The 23,385-nt window shown below is 47.7% G+C and overlaps 7 protein-coding genes across 11 annotated transcripts; 3 read left to right on the top strand and 4 right to left on the bottom strand.

The window, feature by feature from the left end:
* Position 1: 1 nt before the first annotated feature.
* Tcs1 (Threonyl-carbamoyl synthesis 1) lies at positions 2 to 903 on the top strand. The gene has a single exon (XM_002059417.4). The coding sequence runs from the start codon at positions 2 to 4 to the stop codon at positions 779 to 781; it is 780 nt and encodes a 259-aa protein (XP_002059453.1). The 3' UTR covers positions 782 to 903.
* Positions 772 to 1,880, bottom strand: LOC6635842 (mitochondrial inner membrane protease subunit 2). Of its 2 annotated transcripts, XM_002059418.4 has the most exons (3): positions 1,746 to 1,880; positions 1,457 to 1,660; positions 772 to 1,391 (listed from the first exon to the last, which is right to left on the bottom strand). In XM_002059418.4, exons 2-3 carry the CDS (start codon positions 1,548 to 1,550, stop codon positions 976 to 978), a joined length of 510 nt encoding a protein of 169 aa, XP_002059454.1. In that variant the 5' UTR covers positions 1,551 to 1,660; positions 1,746 to 1,880; the 3' UTR covers positions 772 to 975. The 2 variants fall into 2 exon arrangements, with proteins under 2 accessions (XP_002059454.1, XP_070066290.1); XM_070210189.1 differs by having other exon boundaries at positions 1,457 to 1,756.
* On the bottom strand, positions 1,854 to 2,581 carry maf-S (MAF bZIP transcription factor K). Its single transcript, XM_032436226.2, has 3 exons — positions 2,563 to 2,581; positions 2,448 to 2,504; positions 1,854 to 2,375 (listed from the first exon to the last, which is right to left on the bottom strand). The coding sequence occupies exons 2-3, from the start codon at positions 2,478 to 2,480 to the stop codon at positions 2,010 to 2,012; spliced, it is 399 nt and encodes a 132-aa protein (XP_032292117.1). The 5' UTR covers positions 2,481 to 2,504; positions 2,563 to 2,581; the 3' UTR covers positions 1,854 to 2,009.
* Positions 2,582 to 2,708: 127 nt separating this feature from the next.
* rig (rigor mortis) lies at positions 2,709 to 9,717 on the top strand. Its single transcript, XM_002059420.4, has 9 exons — positions 2,709 to 4,324; positions 4,383 to 4,695; positions 4,755 to 4,917; positions 4,998 to 5,151; positions 7,387 to 8,285; positions 8,347 to 8,512; positions 8,635 to 8,785; positions 8,846 to 9,103; positions 9,168 to 9,717. The coding sequence occupies exons 1-9, from the start codon at positions 2,830 to 2,832 to the stop codon at positions 9,346 to 9,348; spliced, it is 3,780 nt and encodes a 1,259-aa protein (XP_002059456.1). The 5' UTR covers positions 2,709 to 2,829; the 3' UTR covers positions 9,349 to 9,717.
* Positions 4,919 to 7,278, bottom strand: LOC6635845 (cilia- and flagella-associated protein 206). The gene is made up of 3 exons (XM_002059421.4): positions 6,516 to 7,278; positions 6,111 to 6,460; positions 4,919 to 5,925 (listed from the first exon to the last, which is right to left on the bottom strand). The coding sequence occupies exons 1-3, from the start codon at positions 7,156 to 7,158 to the stop codon at positions 5,185 to 5,187; spliced, it is 1,734 nt and encodes a 577-aa protein (XP_002059457.1). The 5' UTR covers positions 7,159 to 7,278; the 3' UTR covers positions 4,919 to 5,184.
* Positions 9,718 to 10,553: 836 nt separating the features above from the next.
* On the top strand, positions 10,554 to 17,966 carry Rcd6 (Reduction in Cnn dots 6). Of its 4 annotated transcripts, none has more exons than XM_002059422.4 (5): positions 10,554 to 10,714; positions 11,885 to 11,946; positions 14,468 to 14,982; positions 16,164 to 16,403; positions 16,458 to 17,966. In XM_002059422.4, exons 3-5 carry the CDS (start codon positions 14,779 to 14,781, stop codon positions 17,574 to 17,576), a joined length of 1,563 nt encoding a protein of 520 aa, XP_002059458.1. In that variant the 5' UTR covers positions 10,554 to 10,714; positions 11,885 to 11,946; positions 14,468 to 14,778; the 3' UTR covers positions 17,577 to 17,966. The 4 variants fall into 4 exon arrangements, with proteins under 4 accessions (XP_002059458.1, XP_032292522.1, XP_070066581.1 ...); XM_032436631.2 differs by having other exon boundaries at positions 14,791 to 14,982; XM_070210480.1 differs by lacking the exon at positions 11,885 to 11,946.
* A 477-nt stretch (positions 17,967 to 18,443) lies between these two features.
* On the bottom strand, positions 18,444 to 23,298 carry FAM21 (Family with sequence similarity 21). Its single transcript, XM_002059423.4, has 4 exons — positions 23,081 to 23,298; positions 22,827 to 23,021; positions 22,521 to 22,660; positions 18,444 to 22,463 (listed from the first exon to the last, which is right to left on the bottom strand). The coding sequence occupies exons 1-4, from the start codon at positions 23,180 to 23,182 to the stop codon at positions 18,563 to 18,565; spliced, it is 4,338 nt and encodes a 1,445-aa protein (XP_002059459.2). The 5' UTR covers positions 23,183 to 23,298; the 3' UTR covers positions 18,444 to 18,562.
* Positions 23,299 to 23,385: the final 87 nt, after the last annotated feature.

Consider the following 23,385-nt stretch of genomic DNA (forward strand, 5'->3'; position numbering starts at 1 on the left):
CATGCGCTACCTACAGACACTATTGCTCAGACGCCTCCACGGTACCCGGCCACAGTTGCAGTCCAGCTGCAGCAGCAACAGCATCACCATGCAGACAAAGCAGCAGACCCAACCGACGCCAGTCTGTGCTGTGGCATCGCTGGATGCCTTGAAACTGGCCGAGCAGTGCCTGCATCTTGGCCAGGTGATAGGCTTGCCCACAGATACAGTGTATGGTTTGGCATGCGATGCCAACAACGAGGAGGCCATACAGCGCCTGTACGAGATCAAGGGACGGGACGAACACAAGCCCGTGGCCATTTGTGTCAACAATATTGCTGCACTGCGTCGATATGGTCAGGCTAGCCACTTGAGTGACGAGCTGCTAACTCGCTTGCTTCCGGGGCCTCTGACCATCATCGTTGAGCGGTCACCGCAGCTGAGTAATCGCTTCCTGAATCCCAGCACCACCAAAATTGGTATACGCATACCTGACTACAAGTTTATGCGCGATCTGTGCGCAACGTGGCATGAGCAGCCGCTGGCCTTGACCAGTGCCAATCGCTCTAGTGCGCCCAGCAGCCTCCAGGTCAGCGAGTTTCAATCGTTGTGGCCCCAGCTAGGTGCTGTGTTCGATGCCGGCCGCATTGGACAGACGGAGGAGCGTCGCCTGGCCTCGACAGTGATTGACCTGGCCAAGCCGGGCTCCTATAGTATAGTGCGTGCCGGTGTGGCGCTCAAGCAGACGCTGGCGGTGTTGCACGAATTTGGTTACGTCAAACAGGACCTGGACACAATGTAGTTATAGTTTAATACAACAATACTTCTACTTTATATTCTTTTTACCGGCATTTTTACAATTTTGAACATGGTTCGGCAGACGTATCTATGAACACAAAACTGATAATAAAATATATATATATATATATATGTGTATATGTACAAACAGTGTGACTACTAAATGGTACCAACAGCATACGGGACTCAGTCTTTGGCCTAGCTGTAGTAGCTGGCCTTTGCCACCTGTACGGGTCGCCGTCGTCGGGGTAGTTCGTTCTTTAGCAGTCTCCAACGTTCCGGCGGCCAAACAATTGCCACCGCTCGAGCCGACATCAGGCCCATGGCCACCGGGCCGAACGTGTTGCTGTCTAGAGAGTGTCCAGTATGATCACCCTCGACCCAACAGTGGCCGTCGGGTACACGCACTATTTCGTGCTTGTAGCCCAGCGTGGAGACCACATCGCCTTGCATGCCCACCACACGTTTGATGATCTTTTGCGCTGGATCCTTGGGCGAGATTAAAGAGATGATATCGCCCCGCTCGACGGCACTATTGTGTATGCCCCAGCGCAACAGGAACACATAATCCCGCTCCTCGGCAACTGGATTGAGAGCGGGTTGCATGGAGGTGCCTGCAAATGGGGAAAACCTGAATGAAATATTTGTCTTTTCGTTACGGGAACTTGAGTACAATTACCGTCAACTCTGGCCACATAGCCGACACAGTCCAGGAACGTAATGCCTAGCGGCAAACCATAGAGTAAGGATTTACAAAAGCGACGAAATGCCATGACGGCATGGCTTAGTGTCTGGTTCAGGCGTTACTTTGGTCGCTTCAACCGATGCCGTTGGCCGTTTGTGAAGAATTGCGATTGTATGTATTGAGTTAAATATTGGACCGCTAGCACATGTATATGTATGCACGTACATATATACAATCAGTTTTTGGTGCACTTTGGAAATGAATACATAACAATAATACATACGTACACAGCTGTTTCCGTACAATTTCTGACATTCACAATCATGCGCTGCCAATCGTTCGCTTGAATTTTCAAACAGGGTGGTTCGCTTGACTTTTCAAACAGGGTGGCTCGCTTCGTCGTATACAATGTTTATTATTATATGTAAATTGAGTTTGTGTGACATTACAAATCAAATTCCAGCTATTGTACTATGGTTACAGGTGTTTTTTTTGATTTGATTTTCGAAACTGAAACTGGAATGTGATAAGATTTAACTGGTTGCAGTCAGCAGCCCTCCAGCTCGCTCGGAATGGGTATATCGTTTTGAATAGCAAACTGCAGCAATGCTTTGTATTTGTTTTTCCAGTTGCCCACATCTAAGCGTATCTGTTCATTGTCATCGTGCATCTGTTCCAGTTCCGTCCATTCGTACGATTTTTTCGTTTCCAATTCGTCCTTTTGTTCGATCCGCTTGATTCGACAACTGGCCGCATAGCCCCGATTTTTGAGCGTGCGACGCCGTTGTTTCATGCGCACAATCTCCTCCCGGTTAAGTCCACGCATCTTCAGCGTCCGGTTTAGATCACGCACAGAAATTGTTACGAGCTCATCATCCGTGATATCCGGTATCGGACATGGCGAAAGTGGAGCCTGCCAACAATGAAACACTCTGTTGTACCAGAAAGCACACTATTAACATTTTCCACTCATATGTGTACTTACCAAAGAAGACTTTCTCTCACGCTTTGCATCCATAGCTAATTGCACAATGTTTTAAATCTAATGTAATGAGTCGTTTTTTAATAGTTTTCAGTTTGTATATGTTTTTGCGTATTACCATTCGCAGTAAAAACAGGTAATAAAAACAGTGTGACCAGACCGCAACAAACACTATAATAACCACAATAGCATAGAAAAAATACTCATTTTGTGCAATCCTTTCTCACGATTTAAAAATACCGCGTGCGGTCACGCTGATAACAAGTGCTGGAAAATTGGTAAGGACAAACGGAAGGAGGAAGAACTCAGCATCCAATTGCAGATGTCAATTCTAGTGCAAAGTTCTCCATTTTCTTTTTCAATTCTTGACTAATTGAACGGCGCCATGTCTTCGGCAGTAATTTACAATAATGTACCCACGCCAAGTTGCATGCAAACGCCACTCTCGGTCGCCACACCCGACGGCGGCCTACTGTATACCGGCTTTAAATGCATCAATTACATACCGGCAATGGCCGCCAACGACAAGGATGCGGCCGAAGTGAAAACCATGTCGACGCGTATAACCATAAACGGACTCGATGTCAGCCCCATGTGGGGCAAGCAGCAGCACACTGACTTGTTGTCGATACACGGCAAACACTTTGCCATTGTCGCAGAGGATTTGAGCATTCAAGTATGGGATTGCGCTCTGGGTGAGGCTATTATTGGCCACAAGGCCCATCAGCACGAGGCGCGCGATGCGCGCATGTATCCACTGCTCAATGTGCTCATGAGCTACATATCAAATGGTAATATACTATCCATTGACGCCAGCGATTTGGTCATCTATTGCGTCGCATCGAACAGCTACTGCCGGCGTCCCACTTTCTTGTCGCAGCGTAATCACAACCTGACAGTGCTCCGCTGTTCGCCTTACAATGAGCATCTGTTTGCTATTGGCACATCGGCCGGCTCGATTTTGGTGTGTGATTTGCTCAAAATGTGCATTGTGCACAAGCTGAACGCACATGGCCAGAATGCCAGCATTTGTGGTCTGGCCTGGCGGCAAATGTCCATCCGGCCCGAAGATTCGCAGGCCGATAAGGCAGAACACGACAGTAAACCCGAACAGTGGCGCAGTAGTCCACCTGCAGCCGCTGTTAAGGCTCCGCTAGTGAAGTCCCAAGCGGCAGCTGAGTCCGACGATCTTTTCGATATTTACAATTTTGATCATCTGGAGTCAGAGTTTGGTGTACCCACCAGTGTGCGACCGCGTCTGGCCAGCAAATCCTCCGACGAGTGTGGCGATTTTGTGGGTCTCGAGAAGCCCAACGCCGACAATGTGACCATCGACTTTAGGGAGGCCTGTGAAGCCATGAAGGCGGAACTGGTAGCCCATCGTGTTAATCCAGCTGACATTGAGCCGCAGGTGGAGGTTACCCTACAGGACTGCCAGCAAACGGGCACATGTGGTCCGCGCAGCGACAACAGCAGCGGCTACTCGCAGGAGAAGCAGCAGAGCGGCACAGTGGTCAGCGGCTCCAGCGAGGGCAGTCTAGAGGTCATACAGTTTAGCTCCTCTAGCGATGATGCTGTCATCGTGGACGGCGAAGCTCCAAAGCCTAAACGTGAGGTATTGCATCACATTTACCACCAGGCCGAGGTGCATGATGCACCCGAATCGCCACAGCTGCAGGTCCCAGTCCCAGCTCAGCCGGAAGCCAGCGCCAAGCTCACACAGGAAGGCAGCTTGGACAAGCCGAGCTTGGACCTAACGGAAGCGCCAGCACGTCCAGATATACTGCTGGCGTCCATTAATGACCACGATATTATCATGATCTGGAATGCGTTCACGGGCGAGCATTGCGCCAAGAACTACAGTAAAAATAATTCCGCGGGTATGTGAGGACCAGTTCTGATCAGGAAGTTTAATATATCTCCATATTCTCATTCCAGCCAAGCCTAAGCAGGTGCACTGGCTCAATGACCACACCATTGTCTCCCTGAGTCGCCAACAGTTGTTCTTCTGGGCGGTCGCCTACGATGCTAAGACGCGTCACTATAAAATCCACAAGGATCAGCTGCATAAGAGCTCACTGCAAGACATTATCTCGTGCGTGGTCAGCGCTGCATACCCACATATATGGCTCGGCCTCAGGAATCGCCGTGTGGTTATATTGAATCCCCTAAACGGACAAGTGGATGCGGTCTACGGCTGCTTGGCGTTTGGCGTGCGCGCCATAGCCGAGTGCCCGGATGATATGAACAAGTGAGTCTTGTTCGTCTTGCTCCTTTACTTATATTTATATATTCTTTATGGCCTTCTAGAATCGCACTTGGCTGCTCGGACAAGCGGCTGGCGCTGTTCGACATATCCAAACTGTCGGCGCGCTGCATACCCATTGAGAGCATCCACGTGAACAGCGTCGTCTACTCGCTGGCTTGGAGTCCGGACTGTCTGCAGCTGGCCTATGGCACCTTTGATGGCATGGTATAGTTTTAGCCGACTTTTATTGTTGGACGCGGCACAAAAACCAAAACGAAACTACATAAATATAAATTTGTTTGCAGGTGGGCATACTAGATGTGGAGCGCATGAGGGTGAAAACAACGTTTCGACCAGTGCAGAAAAAGGAAATCTATTCGATATTGTGGAAGGAGAACTATATCTACTTTATAGTGAATCGTCTGCTGGGCATCTACGACGTCTCGCAGCCCAAGAAAGGTGAGTGATGACACGAGACGGAAGAGGACGTTTTCAGTTGTGGCGTGTGTTGTATGTTTGATTCTGAGCATTGCGCTGGCCGTAGCTGATCTTAGTCTGTGTGTCGTGCGTCTGGCGCTTGCGTATCTCGGCCAGGTGTATGGTTTCGCGATGATAGTCCCACGCATTCCAGGTGACATTAATCCAATTGGCGCCAGACAAATCGTTAGTGACCACCATTTCGGTTTGACCCTCAAAATCCTTGGTCTTTGGCGGCTCGACGGGCACCGGCTGCAGTTCCTTGGCGATGAGCGCATGATCCAAATTGAAAAGTAACGCCAGATTGGCACTATTGAAGATGGCCTGCCGGAAGGCGATGATGAAACGCTCGAACCACAGTTCGCCTATGCGCGCATATGTCTCGTCCTGAAAGCCAAACTTAATATCCAGATTCATGCAAAGCTTGCGCAACACCTTGGCGGGCAGCAGCAGTCCATTGGTCACGGCCAGCGTCAGGCCGCAGAACTCCTTAATGTCCGCCTCGGCCAGGCTGCAAAAGTTGCCATCGGTTTGGTACTTCTTGAGCAGTTCCATGCGCTCATTAAAGCTGCATTCGCGCATTTCCTTGATATGTTTGCTCAGGTCTTGTATCTCCATAATCGTGTCCTTGGCCCGCTGCTCCATTTCCTTGGGCACCTGGCACTCTAGCTGCTCGCGCAGCCGATTCAGCTCCACAATGTGATTGAAGTAGTGATTCAGATTGCCCCACACCTTCGACAGGTACACAAAATGCGGCTGCAAGGTGCACAATTTTAATAGTTACTTTCACTTAACTGAAGCGCATTTTGAAATCTCTAACAATTATTTCGATTGTTCGAGTTGCAGACAACAAACGGAGTCAGTCAAATCAAACATGTTGCGAGTCGAACCTCGTTTGATGACTCGCTTAATCGATGTTTCAGTTTTAGCTAACTACTTACAAAGATCAGTTCCGAGTCAATGGCACTGCGCATGTAAAGCGTATCGTTGATCTTGGCGATCACACAGTTGTATCGACCCGACTCCACGCTGACCATGTACGCCGTATGCTCATAGCTGCGCTGAAGTTCGAGCAGGCAGCGCATCAGCGAATTGAACGTAACTGTGAATTGATTGATCCGCTGAAGCTGCTCCAGCGGCACGCGATAGTACAACGTGGTCTCCTTGCAGTTGAACTGCAACTGTTCGCTGATTGCCGCCTGACACTTGCCGCTCAGATCCTTGAGTCGCTCCAGCACAGCATCAAAGGCGGCGCTCGTGTTGCTCTGCGCCATTTGCAGTTCGCCAATCACTGAATGTGTGGGAGATTAAGTACTTTGTTCTTTGGAGCAGCTAAGCGGACTCACCGTAGCGCACATTTTCGCGATCACCGTCGGGCCCGTCGTTATTGTAGATGACAATCCCGGCGACGGTGTCCGCCAGTCGCTGCAGGTATTCCTGTCTATGGTACTTCTTTTTCAGCACATAGTTCTGCAGATCGCTGCGGCCGATGACGCTGTTGAGCGCCATTGCAACCAGCTTGAGCAGCACATGATTGCTGGGGCAGCCCAGATGATAGGTGGCCGCAACGAACACCTGCATTTTGGCAAACAGCTGATCCAGCTGCACCTTGCTGCAGGTCTCCGGATACTGCAGAATGTCATCGATTAGCAGCTTGAGCTGTTGCTGATACTTCACCTCGTACTGCTCGCGCACATAGGCAAGCTTGATGCCATGGCCCATTTTCATGATCCACGACAGACGCATATTTGCCATGGTGGTGTCTGTATTGTCCGTATAGCCGTGCACGATATACTTAATGAATGTGTCGATATGGCATGAGCTTGGCTTATTTAAATCTGTGTGCAGCAAGCCGTAGCGCATGTCCCGCACCAGCAAATGTACCACAAAAGTCATAAAATCCGTATCCACCTCAATGTCGCGCTCTTTCAACTGTCCCACAATGCGCTTGCAAATCCTTTCGAGTAGTTCATGATGTGTATGCGACATGTTGTCCCTTTATCCAATGGCAACGTTTAATTTTTCACTTTTTGCGGACACAATTAATATAAATAGAACGGAATTTTAATTCTCTAGCGTGTAATCGAGTGCTTTGTTATTCTAACCAATCACAAGTTGCCCCTGACAACAGCTCTGACAAGTATGTTTGATTTTGACCCGGTTATGTTCGAGTCAGCCATGTGTTCAGTCTAATCCTCCACTTCCTTCACTTTACAGACGCCCTGCTGCTGCGCTACGTGGAGCGTCCCAGTTATCTGTATGTGCGTGGCGCGTTTCTCTTTATCGGCACCGAGGATGGGCTACTGAAGCTGTATCATCGCAAGCCTGGCCAAGAATTGGGCTACACTTGCCTGCGCCAGTCGGCCTTGTTGGCCCGTTATGTCACAGACATTGCATTTAATCCGCTGGATAGCAAAGTGTTTGCTGTCGTTGGCCATGATAGAGTAATCCATGTCATGGAATTTCAGCTGCAGGCCCGCAGCTGGTCCAAGCTGCACAAGCTGGAGGCCAGCGATCCAAAAGCATCCATTACGTCGGCCAAGTGGAGCAATATGCATGAAAATTTGTTGCTCACCTTTCATATTGAGGGCAAAGTATGCATGTGGAACACCAAAGAGCCGGAGCAGCCGCCCTTAACCATCACCTACCACTGTCCCATGTGGTGCGGCCTCTTCCTGCCCTCCAATGAGAGCATTATCATGTGCGGCGGCAAAACGCTATCGTTAGAGCTGATTAGCATTAAAGAGGCATTGGAGCGCAAAGAAAAGCAAATCTGCTCCAAAATGGACGCGCTGCTCAAGGTCAAATGGGCCAGCAAATCTCTCACGCAGCCCCATGGACCTGCGTTGAACGCGGCACAAAAGAAGCGCCAGCGCCGAGACAAGCGCAAGGCCAACCAGGCTGAGCGGCCGCCCGCTGTTGTGGAGCAGCCCTCCAATTCCACTGAGCAGCCAACCGAGGACTCCGCTGTCGGGCCAGTCGAGCAGATGCCGCCCATTGAGTCCATGCTGGGCGCTCTTAGTTTAGAGACAAAGAGCACAAATACAAGCTCCATGTTGGAGTGCACCAATTGCAAGCAATTGGAATCACAGGCGTTGCCCAACAGCTTTTTGGCCGTAAGTGGCATGTAGCTGAAATTGTGATCATTTGCCTAATAACGTTCCTAATCATTTACAGCATAGCCGCACCTGCCTCTGCTTGGCCCAAAAGGAGCTGAATAAATACGCGCTGGACAAGCTGGCCATAGTTCTCACTGAGGATCCGGCCAAGATAGACAATTCCGTGCTCATGTCTAAACTCTTTAGCACCAAAGTCATGGCCAAGGAACTGGTTGCCACGGAGCGTAAGTTCCATCTGTTACATTCTCCAACTTGACTGAAAATCGGTTCAATCGGGCTCAAACTGATTTTCAAAGATGCCTGCTCATTAATTTTATTAATGCCCATCTGTCCACATTACTTTTAGTTAACAATCTGAAGCATTCCAACAACAAGGACATTGCGCCCCTCAACCTGGCCTTAACCACGTTCAAGGTGCGCGAAGAATTGGAGCAGCATATAGCAAATAAAACACTCACCGAGTGGCACGTGTCTGTGGCGCCGGCTGTGTCATATGTGTAAGCTGGCAACATGTTATTCCTGTTAACCCAACACAGCTAAATTTTGCTGCTTGACAGTTTTTGGCAGATGTGCTGCAGAGCCTACGCCTTGCAAATGGAAGAGCAGGGCTATATACTGCATGCAGCCACCTATATGTTGGCCGTTGACATGCAGACCGAGGCCATCAATTTGCTGCTGAAGCACGAGTACTTCAAGGAGGCATTGGTCAATGCGCGCATTCATTTGCCCGCCACAGATCCCATTATCAAGATCATTATCAACAAGTGGCTGGAGCAACTCGAGAAAACGGGCAGCTATGCAGCGGCGGCACTTATGTAAGTTTGTTGGCGCTCTTTTATTTCTGGCTTCATTTCTAACTCCCTTCCAACAACCTTACAGCTGCGTGCTGGACAACGAGATGCTCCGCGGCTATTTGTATCTGCGCAAGTTTCGCAACTGCACGCCGGAAATATCCGATCTAATGGAGCAAATCAAACGCATAGGTCAGCTGGGACCCATGTTTGATGATGGCTGTCCGGTCGGAGACGAGAATGCTAAGGACGCAGAGGAGGCGGGCTGAAGCCTAAAATACAGCAGGCTGTTTAAGTTTAGCTTAAGATTTAGTTAGAACACACACAAATCCAACGAGCTTCTTCGAATAGTTCAAAACTAAACACTTGAAATGGCATGGAAAACAAAAACTAGTTTTTATCACTGAAAGTAAAACAACAACATATTATAATTTAAGTGTTTAGCCCTTTGTTAACCAACGAATTGATTTATGCTCGAACGAATGTTTCATTAATTATGTTTCTCCAATCGTTTTTGAACCGTTTGGAAAGAAAACTCCAACATGAATTTATACGAATTACAATTCAAAATGTCCAAGGCAACAAAACAAAAATACAAAGAAGAAGTTAAATAAAAACTAAAAAAGAGATTAACATTATTTTGTTGTTGTTTTTTTTTAATTAGAACAACCGCAGGCCCTACAGACAGCTCGGCCCATTTGTTGTCCGGCGTTAAAAAATGGCCACTACAACCAATTCCCGTTCCCGTTAGCCAGCCCAAAAGACGGAGCGGAGCGACGCACTCGGTACGAAAAAGCTTAACGAGTATTGTTTTGGTTTGTCTGACAATCAAATTATGCAAATGCAGCGCGCCGGCCTCCCCGGCTAGAAATTATGTTTGTTTTTTCTTAATTGTTTGAACTAAGGCTTGCAGCGACAGCGACGTCGACGTCGACGTCGACATCAACGGCGGCAGCGCAGCAGGGCCAATGGGAGTGAACTTGCTGCGCAAAGAGAGCCATCCAAATAAAACATGTAGTCAGAATGCTCGACTAGAACATACCCTAGAACACATATAAGTGCTCGACTAGAATATACCCTCTCCAATTGTAAATGCTTCTTATATACTTTCTAACTCCCAGAACTAAGTATTTTTGCATGCTTTTGGCTATTAGACAAAGCTGGCTTTTCAATTTATCTACCCAATTTCAAGTTACATTTGGGTTGTATTACTCTTCAAGCCCATATAGACAGGGCCAAGACTAAAGCGATTTACAGCCAAAAGTCAATTCGAGTTATAGCCGTTATTTAATTTTAAGAAACTATTTCTGACTTACAATATAACTTCATTCACTAATAATATGCCCCATTTACATTTCTAAGGGGTATCTCAAGATGATTTCAATAAGCAACAGCTGACGTCGGCGCCGCTGCGACGCTGCCTGAGGCAGAGTCGCAGTCGCAGTCGCAGCCAGAGTCAAACGGGCTAGCGCACAATTCAGTTGTGGGGCAGCCGCTGAGCTCAGCTGACGCGTTGAGTGTTGAAAAAGTTTACGGGAATCGCGTTCGTTGCCTAAGTCATTTGATTTTCACTTTTAACTGTTTTGGAAGGCGCGCGCGCGCGTTGCGTTAAACCGTTACCGTTACGGTTTTGCTGTAAGTGTGTGCGAGTGTGCGTCTCTGTGTGCCTGCGTGTGTGCGTATTTATACTGCATTGGCCACACTACGCATGCGGCGGCTGCTGCTGCCGCTGCTTCTCACGGACTTGACCCACAGCTGTGTGCGTTGTGACTTGACCGTTGTACAATTAAAGCGCAATTAAATTTATATTTTGCTCAAGTGCATTTTCGCTTTTGCTCAAGTGTCGCGCTTAATATACATACACTTAAAAGTACACATAAAAAAGCAAAAAAAAAACAGAACACGTTTTTTTACGCACACACATTTTTAATTGGTACGCTGCGAGTAAAAGTGTTAGAACAAGTGCGCGGGCTTTTTTCTCTAAGTTGCAGGCGCTTTTCCGCTGTCATTTTCTTGGCACACATATGTCACATATTAAAGTCGGTTTTTTTCTCTTCTCTTCCTTTTGTGGTTGTTGTTGCATTTGCATGTGACAACAACAACTGCGTTGTGCCGCGACGACGACTTCTCCCTCAGCATGACTCAACGCTGAACAATTTTTTGTCTGTGTCGCTTGTCGTTTATATATTTATACCCTTGCAGCGGGTATTACAATTTTGTCATGTAATGTGTAACGCCATAGAAGGAGACAGCTGCGAGGCATAAATAAACTTGATCTGCTTTGAGAGCTGGGAACATATTACCTTGTCTGTCTGTCTATTTCTATATGATGTCTTAGTTTAAAACTTGTCATAGATATGTTTATTGTTGCAAACAGCACATATATATGTCGCAGCACTTCCTATCTAAATAGGCTAAATATAGCAGGCCACGCCTTGTCTAATGGCCAAATGTTAAGTTCACCAAACAAATAACTTATAATATCTAACCATATAGGAAGAATCGGTAGAAAAATAAGTTTTCGTATGGAAATCTTCAACAAGTCCAACATCAACGAGTCTTCTCGCATATCTCTGACAGCCCCATCTCTGCAAGGGTATTTAATATTCGGCGTGCAGAAACTGTCATTCTTTTTTATCTGGTTTTTGTGTGTGAGTGTGTGTGTTTTTTTTTTGCGTAGTGCTGCCCGCAGCGCTGGGAGTGTATCTTAGGCCTGGCCCCGTGGCGCATGTGAAATCATTTCTTGCTTGAGCGATAATTTCTACAATTCGTATTTCTATCTCTTCCCCTCGCCCCCCTACCCAGACATATATCTTTTTGTGGCTGTTACGACGGATTAAATGCCAGGCACTGCAATAAAGTGAAAGGTAAGCCCATCCAAAACGAACTAAATACATTAACAAATCGAACACATAAATAAAATACTTTATGCACAAATATATTTATAACATTTTGAAACGCATTCACGCATTTGCTTTTGGCTTGGAGTCTGGATTTGCATAATAGTTAAACATGCCGCATTGCATTGTTGTTTATTCATGCATTTGCACCAATCATGCCATTTGTTATTGTTATTATTGTTATTATTGTTGTTGTTGTTGCTGTGGATGCTATTGAACCCGGCGCAGTCACACGCCAGGCCACGCAACTGCAACCATTAACGCTCATATATATAACAATCTCTGGTCCGTCAGACATAATAATAAAATTCATATATAATTTCAAAAAACACATGAAAGAGACAGACAGAGCGAGAGGGAGAGAGGGAGGGGTAGACAATGCAAATTGTTGTTGTTATATTTTCGTTTCGAAATGTTGGGCGCATTTTTCACAGCAAATTATGTGGAATCTACATAATTTTGTAATGCCAATTCCACGCCTTTTAGTGTTACAGCTGCCAACAGACTATAAAAGATTTAGGGCGTGGCACTCAAGGGCGCCCCGAATTTCAAGCTCATATCAAAGTCAACAAAAAAAAAAGCAAAATACAATCGTGCAGGCGTCATTATGACGACTCGAATGCAATGCTGTGCAGCTAATTCAGCAAAATAAAGCTTTCTAATCTTCAAAAATAATTGACAGGTGAATACTGAAATGTTTGCCAGTTGCATATTTCTATTTCCTATACGGCTGTCATATATGAACAATTAATCAATTAAAGCCCATTAAGCATACTTAGTTTTTCCATTTATAATCTTCTATAAATATTATATATGGTCAGGCTTGTAGAGAAAAAAGTATTATAATATTATATAAATTAATATTATATATTAAAAACTACAAATGGGTTTGAATGGGTGTGTTCTGTATTCATTTATGTTTATTTATTATTATTTTAAAAAGTTTTTTATTTTAAAACAAATCATATTCTTATTAAAAACAATTTGAAAGCGAATCTAGTTTCGGCTGTTTGGCGGGCAGATCTGCTTTGCCTTAAGGTTCAATTAATTGTTTTAAATAAAGTAAAATTCCGCGTTCGATTAAAAACAAGTTAACAGCTTCGCCAGGCAATCGATTAGAGCAGTTGAAGTGCGGCGTGATAGGCACAGCTGCAACGCTCGTTCGTTCGTTTTCCCGTTTAGCTTTTTGCTTTATTTCACTTAACACATTTTTAAGCAATACGCAAAGCGAGATAATAATTTGTGGCGGTTGCTAATAATAGCCGGATAGCGGTTGGCGAGTAACTCGCCAAACTAAACTCGTTTCAATAGCTGCCGAAAAATTGTGAAAAAATAAACCGGACAACTTATGAGAACTGCCAGCAGAATTGGCGAGCAGGAGGTAGGAGAAATGGTTGCAATTCTGAGCGGGCGCCAAAAGAAAGCGGCACAGGAAAACCGACCGCCAGCTGAATCCCAATGGGCCAAAGGGGCGGTGACCCGTCCGCTTATGGGCGTGCGCATATCCGGCCAATAGCATTATGCTTATGGCAATGGCAACGCACCCAGCTGGAGGCGACGCCCACGCACCAACAGCCAAGCTGAAGATGATTATGCGGTTGGCGCACCTGTTGACGGCATTGAGCAGAGACTCCAGTTCTGACGACGACGACGTCGCAGTTTTGTTGAAAGATAACCAAATGACTGACTAAGCCGTCAACTGACGTTGGCGTTTGCTTACACGATTAACTGTCTGCGTATGTGTGTGTGTGTGTGTGTTTGGTGTGTGGCTGCCTGTCTGAGCATTTAGCGCTTAGCTATAATTGATGAATTTATTTGTGTTTTGCACACAACTTCATGACATAAGTCGTCAATTATTTGCGCACAATTTTCGTGTTGTTAGAACAAAAGACTTAGGCAACAAACTTGCTACTGATTATAAAGCAAGGGAAAACCGCACACCGACACTTGAATACCCTCCAGGACAGAGGGAATTGCTCGTAAGATTTTTGAATTTGGTGAAGAATATGTTTCCATGGATTCCATGTGGAGATATATATATATATATACATGATATGCATATGGTGTATGTGTGGGGCATAATGGAACTAATAAATGATGAGATCTTTATACATGAGCTTTTTTAATATAGTGATCAGATCCGACTCTTTCTGGCTCCTAACATACGGACGGACCTGGCTATAACGACTCGCCTGTTGCTGCTGTTTCAGAATATATATTGTTTATGGGGTCGGACATGTCTCCCTCTCTGCCTTATAGATATCATGTTAATACTTATAAAAAAAAAAAGTGAAAATCTCTTCTTAACTGGTCAATAGCTTCAGCATTCAGCTGAATGCTGGAGTCTCTATGGCGGCACATGCCGTTAACTGGCCGCGAAACAAGTTCGTTGCCTGAGTCTTTTGTTAAGTTCGCTTCTATACACACACAAGCACATAGACATAGGCACATACACACGCATTAACACTCATCTGCATTTCCATTTCAGGGGCAACGCCAGCTTTAACAAACCCAAGCCAAACCATGACAAGCCTCAATTAGGCCGCTTAACGCTTTCGCATTCGAACGCCTCGAAATAGCCCATTGAAACATTTTGAAGCATCCGAGAACATAACCAGAACTAGAACTAGAACTAGCCTGTCATCGCCTCGCACCACTGACCCACACACGAAAACACAGACAGCAGCTGTTGAAGCCAAAGCCAAGGCCGACTGCCCACAAAACACAACGAAATCAAAGCTTATTTTCTTTTTGGCCAACAACAACAACAACAATAACAACATCAACAACATCGCGATCATGAATTATCAGAAGGCCAGTGAAACGCATTCACCGTCCCCGTTCAAGAAGCCGAAACGGCCGACGACGGACAGCATTAAAGCCAACGGCAACGGCAACGGGAACGGGAACAGCATACAAAACTTTTGGAACGAACGCATCATGGAGCGCTTCATAAAGGCGAATCTATTCATTATCTGCTGCGTGGCGGCGGGACTCTTGCTGGTAAGTAAACCAATCGTGAACTACACTCGTATACTCTATATATATGCCCACATTATGCCCTGAATCGGCAAATGTTCTGAATCATCGAGAGAGAGAATCATCAAACAACAGAAGGCGGCATCTTCTACACCTTCTATTGCTGATCAGGAGCTTAATTTACTTGACTTGAAATTTGCAGCGTGAATATATATATGGAGTTCGATTTTGATAATATCAATAAAAAAATTTTGAGACATGATTATTCAAGCAAAACTCAAAGATAATAAGAACGAGTTGGTTTAGGTTTAGGCTTAGGTTTAGGCTTATACAGATCAGACATGCTTCACCTTTTGAATACCCCTCCCAAGTGTAACGAGATTGAAAAGCTATCTGTGGGACGCCGAAGACTTAACACCCTTGCAGCCCGAACCTTTTCGTAATGTTGTCGTAATGCACAGGGAAAATAGTAAATACCGAGCATGGTTAAGGTATCTTGAAAAACCATAAGTTTTTGGTTCAAAAAACCACTTTTCGAACAATCGTTTCTGATAGTGTGCCGAGTAACAGAAAGGCGGACATATGCAAAGTTTCTTGACGATAGCTTCAAAACTGAGAGCCTAGCTAGCATAGACAGACGGACGGATGGACATCGACTCGGCTGTTGATACTGATCAAGAATATATATATACCTTATGGGTTCGAACTTAGTAAGTCAAGAATGCAAAGATAGTTAGACGGGAGGTCAGTGGAAAGGTGTGTATAAGAAAGTAACGGCAGCATGCAGGGTATCTGCTAGTTGGGCAAACCCGACCAGAGCAATCTTTGTTATTTGTAAGCTGTTGTGGGTACCGTTATCAGTTGGCCACATATATATTTTTTGTTGTGCCATTAAGTGAAAATGAAATGAAATCGTTTTGCGCAAAACGTAAAAATTTCAAAGTTTTTTGCTCGCAACGATTTGTGACAGAAAGGCGGACGGACGGGCGGGCGGACGGGCAGAGAGAAGACAAGACATACTCATTAATTGATTGATGGATGAGTGCGGCGCAAATGTGTCGCCGGCTGCCAACTTCCAGCTCCCAGCTCCAGTTGCAGCTGCAGCTGCGACAGCTTTATTGAGATTTCCGTTTTGAATTTGATTTATGTTTTCGCTTTTCTTTGCCGGCGCACAAATTTTCACCCATTTTCATTCATTTGCACAGATTGTCTACCTGGGTGCGTTTTCGTGTGAGGTCTCTTGGCTGCTGGAGGCGCACGGCGAGCTGCCCATCGCCGCCTACGCACTGTGCTCCCTGTACTTTGTGATGTTCGTGGCGACGACCATATTGATCCATGGCCTTGTGAGCGGCCTGTGCTGGCCGCTGTTTGCCTGGTCGGGGGCAATCGGACTGCTGTCCATACCGGAGCTGGTGCTGGTCATGCTAATGACCACGCAGCATTGGGTGAGTATGCCAAAAGGCAGCTGTTCAACTCTCGCTGATACGCCATCCACACAGGGCCTGCAGTCGGTGCACGGCTTGACGGAGCTGACCTCCTATTTGATACGCTTGATTATCAACTGCTTGGCGCTCATTTGTGTGATACCCACGGGCATTAAGTGGCGTCGCGAGACGCAGGTGCTCAGCCAGCTGCAGGGTCTGGCCACGCGGCTTTCACTGCAAACGCCTGCGCCCAGCGTGCCCATGACCAAGGCGGATTCGCGCCGCTCCAGCCAGCGACTCGGCGGCTTCGAAAATGCCGGCTATCAGCTGTGCGATGAGACCAAGCTGCCCCTGGGCGCTGGACACCTGAATAACGGAAACGCCGGCCAGCTGTTCGGCTCGCAGAACGAGTTCAATGCGAGCATGTTCGCCCCAGCGCTCGCCCAGCAGTTCAGCAATGGAGCACAGCGAAGCAGCGGCAGCGGGAACGGCAACGGCGGACATCGTGCCCAATCGCTGATGGATTTGCGCTGCACGCTGCCAGGCATGTACAATCCGCGGCATGTGCTGGACACGGAGGACAAGAATGCCAAGTACTTTAACATAACCATTGACGATCTGAAGAACAATCTGCATGACTCGCACCGGCCGTCGCCGCCGTCGCTAATTGGGTCCACCAGCAACGATCCCATCTACTGCTCCATTGAGCCCAAGCAGCTGACACCGCCGCCGCCAACCCAGCTGCGCCACCATCAGCAGCAGGGGCAGCGCGGCAAGTCGCCGCCCACAAAGCTGACGCGCAACTGCATCTCGCTGGAGAATCTGGATGGCATCAGCAAGGTGCACAACGATCTGGCCGCCTATGGCAACAACCTGCTGCAGAACTATACGCAGCAGCAGCAATACTATCTGGCCATGCTGCTCAACAATCCGCTCCAGCAGCAGGCGGCGGCGGCGGCAGCTGCCAATCTGTATCGTCGTCCCTCCGCCTGCAGCGCGACGGGCAGCTGCTCGGTTCTCGCGCAGCCGCTGCAGCGACGCGGATCCCAGCATCAGCAGCAACAGCAGCATATACAGTACTACGGCGGCTTCGGCTATGCCAACTATGCGAATCCCTATATCACGGCCAACAGCAAGCTGTCGCTGGGCAACGAGTCCGACGACTATCGCAAGTATCGCGATGTGGCTCTCTAGAGACTAAGCTCCAGTCATAACTATATATATACAAATTAGAGCTTTGCATCGAGTCAATTGCACTTCGGAAACTCGTACAACTATTTCACTCGAGCGAGTCAAGCCTCAAGCATGTTCGAGTTGCAGACAAATAATTGAATCGATCGGATTCGAGCAAGTTTGTTGACCTTCATTCGAACGCTGCCAATGAAAGCATCGATGCTGAGCTCTTTCATCTATATATATTAATAGATATAGATACGTATTCATACTCATTAGCTGTAGCCCGCTCGACTACCACACAAATGAAATTCCTCGGAATAACGACCAAAGAGCCACAAACTAACTCAGTTTCCGTTACAGTTCGTAAAGTTAGCCGGATAGTCGCCCTTTACTGGTTAGTTCTAGTTCTAGTTTCACTAGGCAACGATTTAGGCCTGTAAAATAATTCATTTCAGTAATTACCTTTAAATTCCCGTAATTAAAATTAATGCAACAATTAAAGTCACACTCCTAGTTACATTACGATATTAAATACCCTGCCAATACCCCATAATTACTGAAGTAATTAACATCTAAGAGTTTAAATTACTCAAGTAATTGTAACCTGAGCACTCTAATTTCTGAGAGTTTAAATTACTCAAGTAATTGTAACCTGAGCACTCTAATTTCTCAAGTAATTGTAACCTGAGAGCTCTAATTACTCAAGTAATTATAATTTGCAAACTTGACTTTTGTACAGTGATCACTCGCGAAATAAAACCTAATGAATAGATTTAATTTCGAACAAATACCTAAATTTCTTCTAAAAAGGTAACAGAGAAATTCTCTCTTATTTCTCTAATCTGAAGTTTATGAACAGTTTTAACTATCGTGCGATCACTGTACTTGAGATTTACGAAAACTGTTTAGTTGTAGAGTTGTGTAATAAACATTAACAAATCATCGATAAGTGTAAATAAACATACTTGTAGTATTATAACAAAATGTGTTTCAGTGAAAATACCTTACGGGCCCAACAGATCGGCCAGCGGATTATCAACTCCGTCGGTTTTACTGGCCTGCACAGGCGTCGCCGTCGTCGTCTTTCCAGCTGTCTTTTTGGGCAGAGGCTTGGCCTGGCTGCTTATAGCGGCACGTTTAGCACCAGCAGCAGCTCCGCCACCAAACAGATCATCGTCGTCGTCATCATCACTGAACAGACTCTTGGCGGGCAGCTTTGCTTTGGTGGTCAGCGGCTTGGGCGGCTTCTGCTCCGGCTCCTCCTCGCTGCTGCTGGCGAACAGGGTAGCAGCTGCAGCGGGAGCTGATTGGGCTTTGGTCACGGCGCTGCCAAACAAATCATCATCATCGTCGCTGTCATCAAAGAGTTTTGATTTAACTGGCTGCGGCTTGGACTTGTCCAGGGCAACGGAAGCTGGAGCCGGAGCTGGCGTCTCCACTTTACTGGAATTAGGCTCAACTATCTGTGTCTGAGTCTGGAGCTTGGATGACCAAAAGAGTGCTTCGTCGTCGTCATCATCGCTGTCCAAGAAAGCAGATTTTGCTGTGGATTTGAGTTCATCCTTTGGCGGTTTCTGGCTGGGCAAGGCAGTCGGAGCAGCTGCTGCTGACCTGGTTGCTGCGGCGGCAAACATAGCATCCTCATCCTCATCGTTGTTGTCCAAGAAGGATACATAGGATTTGGGTGGCCCAGTAGGAGCTCTAGATGTACCTCTATTGGCATACTGTGCTGGTCTTTGTGCTGCAGATGGGCTGAAAAGAAAACCGTCATCATCCTCGCCGCTATCCAAAAATGGAGACGGTTTATCAAAGTGCTTTATGTCATCCTCGGGTGGTTGTGTGGACGAGAGCATGGCAACTGGAGCCGTAGCTGGCGGAGCAACTGGAGAAACTTCAGTCAGGGCAACTGGAGTTGTAGCATGCGAAGCAGCTGGCGGAGCAGCTGGAGCAGAAGCTGGCGGATCAACTGGAGGAGCAGTTGCTGGCATCTTATTAGTTTTTCTTTCCAACGTTTTGCCAAAGAGCTCATCATCATCCGGTTGGCAGTCCAAAAATAAAGCTGGCTTCGATATGGCTGCTCGCGAGGATTCTTGAGCAGCTGCTGGCTGTGCTCTAAATGCCTTGAACAAGGCATCATCCGCCTCGTTGTCATCACTTTCAAAGCTGGGCACGCCGGCAGATTTGCTGGAGAGAGAAGCAGTTGTGGATGTTGCCGCCGATGGGGACGTAGATGAGGCAGGAATTGGCTCAGGCTGTGCCTCCAGCAAGCTCTTGGCGTAGTTCGCCTGTCGTGCTCGGCGCGTGGACGGCCGGCGATGGGCGGGACCGCGCACTCGCGTCTTGCTAATGCACTGCAAAATGTTATCCGCCTCGCTGGAGCTTGATATCGCCACTTGGCTAACTGGGGCGGTGCTGGGCGCTACTGCTTCCTCCAGCTTCTTGGGCGGCTTGGGCAAGGCACTGGCGCCGGAGCCGGGCAGCAGAGCCTGCACATTGATGTTTATATTGGGCATTTGTAGTTTCTTAATGGGCGAGCCGGGCTTGGACGCTACCGCATCCGCTGGCGGTGGCTCCTCAGCAAAGATAGCCGACTTGGCCTGCTGAGCGGCGCCTGCTCGGGTCGTTTCGCTGAAGTCGTCGTAGAAGATGGTGTGTATGCGCTTGGGAGCAGCTACATCCGGCTGTTTTGCAGCCGCTGCAGCTATACCCCGTTCGTCCTCCTCATCCTCATCATCATCCGGCGGCTCGTCGCTGAACAGACGCATGCCACCATAGTCATTGTTGGGCTGTTCCACGGTCGCCGCAGCCGCTGGAGGTAAATCGGGCAGCGAAGGCTCATAGAAATCCTGCTCGCTGTCGAACATCTTGGTGGCACTCAGGCTGCTCAGGCTGCTGGTGCCCAGGGATTGAAAGAACTCGCTATCATCGGGCGGCTCATCCGAGAAGAGGCTCGAATAGTTTTGCATTATCTGCTGAGCAGCTGCCACATCCGCCGGCGCTGGAGAGTGCGTCGACTTTTTGGTTTGCTCCGCCACCAGGCTGATGATGGGATCCTGGTCAGCCGGCGGCTGTTCCTCCTCCTCCTCCTCCTCCTCAACCATTGTGTTTGCGGAGCTGTCGTTGATGTTCTTTAATAAATCACCCAGCAGAGCAGGTTTCACTTGATGCTGCTCCTCATTATTGCTCACAAGATCCTTCGGCTCAGGCTCGTCCTGGTCTTCTTTTGCTTTGTTCGTTGGCTCTGGCAGCAGCTCCCCACTTCTAATCTCTTTTAAATCTCTTGACGTACGGGATGTGGAGCTTATGACAGCTTCCTCGTCACTGAAATCGTCGCTGAATAGATCCACTTTGGAAATTGGCAGCTCAGCCTTCAAGTTTGCCGGCGCCTCACCTGGCGAATCTTGGCTAGCTTGCGGAATCTGCAGCTCGTGCTTTTTGGCTTGATCTCCAATGGGCTCTGCCTGCTCTGGCGGCTGCTGCTCCATGACTTGGTCAGCAGGCGCCACATCTCCTGCCGGTGCCTCCTCAACCAGTCTCTTTGTTTCGCTCAGTCGCTCCTTTTCCGCCGGAGCATATGGACTCGGCTTCTTTGTTTTGGGCGTGCCAAACAGATCATCATCACCCAGATCATCAAAGAGACTGCGACTCGGCGGCTCCCTTGCTGGTGGCAGCACAGGCGCAGCCTCGGATGGCTGTGGTTGTTTTTCAGCCGCGTTTCTTGAGCTCCTGCCAAATATATCATGGGCATTCCCCACATCCTCAAAGTCATCATCGAAAAGCGAGCTTGTGTTCACTATTTTGGTTGGCTGCACTGTCGGCGTCTTCTTGGCAAAAATATCATCTATGTCCAGGTCATCATCATCATCAAATAATGTGGTCTTGGGCTTTTGTTGTTGTGGCTTTGCTTTGGCCGTAAAGGAACTCAGGAAATCATCCACATCATCTTCCAAATTGTCATCAAAGAGCGAAGTTGGCAGCTTCTTAGCAGGATTTGCTTTGCTTGTCGCTGGCCTCAAATTGGGACTCAGCGGTGGGCTGTCGTCAAAGAGATTTAGGCTACGCTGCGGTGTCTCATTTGGTTTGCGCGGAGGAGCAACAGGCTTGACTTCCTGAGGCGCCGGCGATTCTTTGGGCACACTCTTGGATTTGGCCACAGTTGCGTGCGTCGTTGAGCCGCTGCCCGACTTGGACTGCACCTTGTCCACAATTTCGGACATGAAGGAATTGAATTCGTCGTCGTTGAACAGATTTACAGGTTTTCGCTTGATTTGACTGGCAGCAGTTGCTGTCGGCTTCACCTCGCTGGGCACATCAATGGGCGTGGCAGCGGGAACAACTGGGACCGCTTCATCGAATAGCTTAGGCGGCGACTGCCTGTTAGCCTGGATGACTATCTTGCTGGTGCTGCTGCTGCTCGAACTGAGGCCCGTCGCCGCAGCGTTAGCATGCGAAATGGCTGGCGATGAGTTGAGCGAGGAAGCTGAGCTGGATGGTGGATCATCACTGGGCGGTGAAGCACGTAGCGCTGCAAACATATCGCTCTCATGTGGATTTCTATGCATGCTTATAATAGGTCGCGGCTGAGCTACTGGCAGAACAGGCTGTGGCTCAGGCTGGCGAACAGGTTGGAGCACAGGCTGAGCCGCAGGTGCTGCCTGGTTTTCCTTTGGCAGCGATGCCAGCGAGGAGGAGTCCGAGTGCTGTGCTTGATGCACCTGCGTGGGCTTTGGCGCAGCTGTTTCCAGCTCATCAGACGAGCTCGAGGAGAACTGCTCGGGCTGTTCATCCTCACTGTTCTCGGCGCTATCACAGAGTCCGGCGTATTTGTGCTCCTGCCACTCCTTGGAGCCTATAACATAGGGCAGTGGTATGGTATCGTAGGGATTCTTATCGCGATAGACGGTGCTGCAATAAACAAGGGGGCTTAAGATTGAAGTTGCATGCTACAATGGAAGTACTCACGTGGCATTTACAGTGCCGTCCTCTTCATCCGAGTCGGTCAATTCAATGGTCACCGCCTCGAAGTTCTTTCTAAACATTTGTAGATTGTTCTGCAGAAACTCAGCGGCCAGCTCCTGGGAACTTTTCAATGGCACCTCGGGCTGTAATTGAGGATTGTGTAATACAACTACAATTCGAATGCAATGAACAGTGCTGCCAATCCATTTTCAGACTAAGCTCGCCTATTTTCGGCGGCTTATCTACTTTTCGGCATTTGCCCAGTTTATTGAAGCGGCAGTTGGCAACACTGTTTATGTACCTTAGCACCTTCTTTTGCTGCTCCTCGGGCAGGACAAAATCGTCATCGTCCACCTCCTCCACCCTGTACTCCACAAACTGCTGGCCAAACTGCAGCGAACGCAAACTGTTCGTTGCATTGTCCAGCGCAATATCTACGCGTCTTACTTTTGTTTCGAATTCCCTAAAATTACGACTAGTTTGTTCGCCCCGCTCGTGAAGATTCTGTAAAACATTGTGATTACAACAAATTGGCCACTTTTTTCATGCAATTCCACGCCCACCTGAGAGATACGTTTCATTAGCTCGAGCAGCGCACAATCGCCAGCGAAATTCCATTCCGACGCCTGTCCGACAATGTCAGCTACATCCGCGCTAATATCCATATTGAATATAATAAAAATCACTTATTTTTGCATAAACACTTTGTATATAAACAAAAAAAAAAATAATTGCCGCAGCAGCGGCTGTGTTCGCTGTCCATCAAGCACAATCGGACTGGGCTTGATATGACCCACACACGCTACGACTGACAAAATTGAAGGAGCTTGTGAAATTTCTATTTTTCAAAGAATGCTTGATAGTTGAC

The sequence above is a fragment of the Drosophila virilis genome, chromosome 5, assembly GCF_030788295.1.
Source record: "Drosophila virilis strain 15010-1051.87 chromosome 5, Dvir_AGI_RSII-ME, whole genome shotgun sequence".
In the NCBI taxonomy this organism is placed as follows: domain Eukaryota; kingdom Metazoa; phylum Arthropoda; class Insecta; order Diptera; family Drosophilidae; genus Drosophila; species Drosophila virilis.

Excerpts from the sequence above, each read along its gene's own strand:
- rig (XM_002059420.4), top strand. The coding sequence starts at position 2,830 with ATGTCTTCGGCAGTAATTTACAATAATGTACCCACGCCAAGTTGCATG. Across the intron at positions 4,325-4,382 it reads CAGTAAAAATAATTCCGCGG|CCAAGCCTAAGCAGGTGCAC; the intron begins GTATGTGAGGAC and ends TTCTCATTCCAG. Across the intron at positions 4,696-4,754 it reads TGCCCGGATGATATGAACAA|AATCGCACTTGGCTGCTCGG; the intron begins GTGAGTCTTGTT and ends ATGGCCTTCTAG.
- Tcs1 (XM_002059417.4), top strand. The coding sequence starts at position 2 with ATGCGCTACCTACAGACACTATTGCTCAGACGCCTCCACGGTACCCGG.
- maf-S (XM_032436226.2), bottom strand. The coding sequence starts at position 2,480 with ATGGATGCAAAGCGTGAGAGAAAGTCTTCTTTG. Across the intron at positions 2,376-2,447 it reads GTGAGAGAAAGTCTTCTTTG|GCTCCACTTTCGCCATGTCC; the intron begins GTAAGTACACAT and ends CATTGTTGGCAG.
- LOC6635845 (XM_002059421.4), bottom strand. The coding sequence starts at position 7,158 with ATGTCGCATACACATCATGAACTACTCGAAAGGATTTGCAAGCGCATT. Across the intron at positions 6,461-6,515 it reads TCGCGAAAATGTGCGCTACG|TGATTGGCGAACTGCAAATG; the intron begins GTGAGTCCGCTT and ends CCACACATTCAG. Across the intron at positions 5,926-6,110 it reads TTGACTCGGAACTGATCTTT|CCGCATTTTGTGTACCTGTC; the intron begins GTAAGTAGTTAG and ends TGCACCTTGCAG.
- LOC6635842 (XM_002059418.4), bottom strand. The coding sequence starts at position 1,550 with ATGGCATTTCGTCGCTTTTGTAAATCCTTACTCTATGGTTTGCCGCTA. Across the intron at positions 1,392-1,456 it reads CTATGTGGCCAGAGTTGACG|GCACCTCCATGCAACCCGCT; the intron begins GTAATTGTACTC and ends CCCCATTTGCAG.
- Rcd6 (XM_002059422.4), top strand. The coding sequence starts at position 14,779 with ATGAATTATCAGAAGGCCAGTGAAACGCATTCACCGTCCCCGTTCAAG. Across the intron at positions 14,983-16,163 it reads TGGCGGCGGGACTCTTGCTG|ATTGTCTACCTGGGTGCGTT; the intron begins GTAAGTAAACCA and ends TCATTTGCACAG. Across the intron at positions 16,404-16,457 it reads TAATGACCACGCAGCATTGG|GGCCTGCAGTCGGTGCACGG; the intron begins GTGAGTATGCCA and ends CCATCCACACAG.
- FAM21 (XM_002059423.4), bottom strand. The coding sequence starts at position 23,182 with ATGGATATTAGCGCGGATGTAGCTGACATTGTCGGACAGGCGTCGGAA. Across the intron at positions 23,022-23,080 it reads TAATGAAACGTATCTCTCAG|AATCTTCACGAGCGGGGCGA; the intron begins GTGGGCGTGGAA and ends AATGTTTTACAG. Across the intron at positions 22,661-22,826 it reads CCGAGGAGCAGCAAAAGAAG|CCCGAGGTGCCATTGAAAAG; the intron begins GTGCTAAGGTAC and ends CCTCAATTACAG.